Genomic DNA, 1,716 nt, shown 5'->3' with positions numbered 1-1,716 from the left:
ACTTTTCTAAACATTTACACACTCACCTTTTTACAACATTCTATATTTTATTGCTCTATGCATGCCATCAATTATGCTGTACTCGCGCGCCAACAATAACAACAACGAAACTTGAAATTTTATTTTCTAACTCCTTCAACATAACCTCTCTTGGTCACCTACTTCAGGTATGGCAGCGTGCGCAGTGTACGTTGGAATGCCGAGGAGGATATGGTCTTCGAAGATGTCGATTCGCCAAACCCAATCTATATGAATCATCAGCATATGCGTTAAGAAGGTTGTGGCAGCGGTTGCTCGAAAGCTGTTCCACCTGCCTGGGTTACAATTTATTTGCCGTCACTGTATGCACGATAATGCGTTCTTTTTCGCTCGCGCGTTTAATCGACGATTTTTTTCTACAAAAACATCTATAAATTTCGTATGCGTTTTTTTCGATTCAATTTTATAGGTTTAAGAAAAAGTACATATTGCATCTTTAGTATTAAAACAAAAAAAAACAGGTTAAGTAAATTTGCAAATAGTTTTGAGTAAGTCGTCTTCGGAATAAATTACTATGTACTCTAAGCGATTTAAATTAAAGAGGAATCATTTCTTTTAATCCCTGCATATTGTTTTCGATAAGTCAGAAGAGCCAATTATTAAATTTCGAATGCATCTTTTAGGCGCGTATAACATCGTAAATCGTGTCAAATATTTCCCTACTCTTATCAGGTATCTTTTAACTAATTTTCTATTTTTGTATAATTTTGAAAATAAAAATTTCTGTTATTTTAATTTTATAACCCTTAAACAGTATATCCAGAAAGTATGTACACCGCTTTTATTAAAAAACTTAAATTTATTAGTAAGTAGATGGTAAACTTTTTCAGAATTCCGAGCTTGAACGTCAGAAAATAAGTAATTTAACATTAGTATTTTTTTCTTTCAGTTAAGTTTAGAAAACTAGTCGCCGTATGTACTGGAAAAATAATGATTGATACAATAAATTATTTAAAAACAAAAACCTATGTGTTTTTAAGAAAGATTGGTTACAGTGAGGTTTTAAAAAAAAATATTATTGACTATGTTTTTATATAAAACGAAAATTACTGGTAATATAACTTATTCTTCTTCTTCATACAACTCGTCTTAAATCTTACGTAGAATAGTTCTCTGGGAATTAAATATTTTTCAAATGCCTACGGAGTCTAAAGTTGTAGAAGCAAAAGTCTATCGTAAGACAATTGTCAATTCTCGCAACTATCTTGAAAGCTCTTACAGCCTTTTGAAAGACAATTGAAAGATCTGCTGTTCTCCTGTTAGAAATAAGTTTTTAAAAAATTAAATTAAGTTAAAAAAATATACTTTTTTTCTTCTTAAGGTGATAAAAACTAATAAATTAAACTAAAGCGAAAATAAATAAAAGAATTTTTTTAAATTAAAGGTGATTAAAAATAAAGGTATATAAGTTTTTTTTTTTTTTTTAATAAAATCAAATTAAATTAGAAAAAAAATAAAATTTTATCAAAAAAGAAGAAAATAACATTTAAAAATTAAATAAAATTATAAAATTTTTTTTTTGTTTGTAAAACAAAATCTTAAGGTGAAAAGAATATGAAATTGAAAATACAAAAAAATAAAATAAAAATAAAATAAGATCCTAAAAATTAATTGAAATAAAAAAAAATCTTTTTAAAACATTTTAATGTAAAAATTAAAAAAAAAAAATGTAATTAA

The 1,716-nt window shown here is 26.6% G+C and overlaps 1 protein-coding gene across 1 annotated transcript in view; it reads left to right on the top strand.

The window, feature by feature from the left end:
* LOC118745086 (prominin-2) overlaps positions 1–1,247 on the top strand; it is a 40,543-nt gene extending 39,296 nt beyond the window's left edge. Inside the window, exon 17 of the mRNA XM_036478624.1 lies at positions 150–1,247. Within this exon, the coding sequence (XP_036334517.1) occupies positions 150–273 (124 nt within the window). The 3' untranslated portion in view covers positions 274–1,247. The remainder of the gene's footprint in view (positions 1–149) is intronic.
* The last annotated feature ends 469 nt before the right edge of the window (positions 1,248–1,716 follow it).

The sequence above is a fragment of the Rhagoletis pomonella genome, unplaced genomic scaffold (genome assembly GCF_013731165.1).
Source record: "Rhagoletis pomonella isolate Grant_MI unplaced genomic scaffold, Rhpom_1.0 Rhpom_scaffold_00008, whole genome shotgun sequence".
NCBI lineage: Eukaryota > Metazoa > Arthropoda > Insecta > Diptera > Tephritidae > Rhagoletis > Rhagoletis pomonella.
The sequence above is the reverse complement of the archived record's forward strand: the minus strand, read 5'-3'. Positions and strand labels throughout refer to the sequence as shown.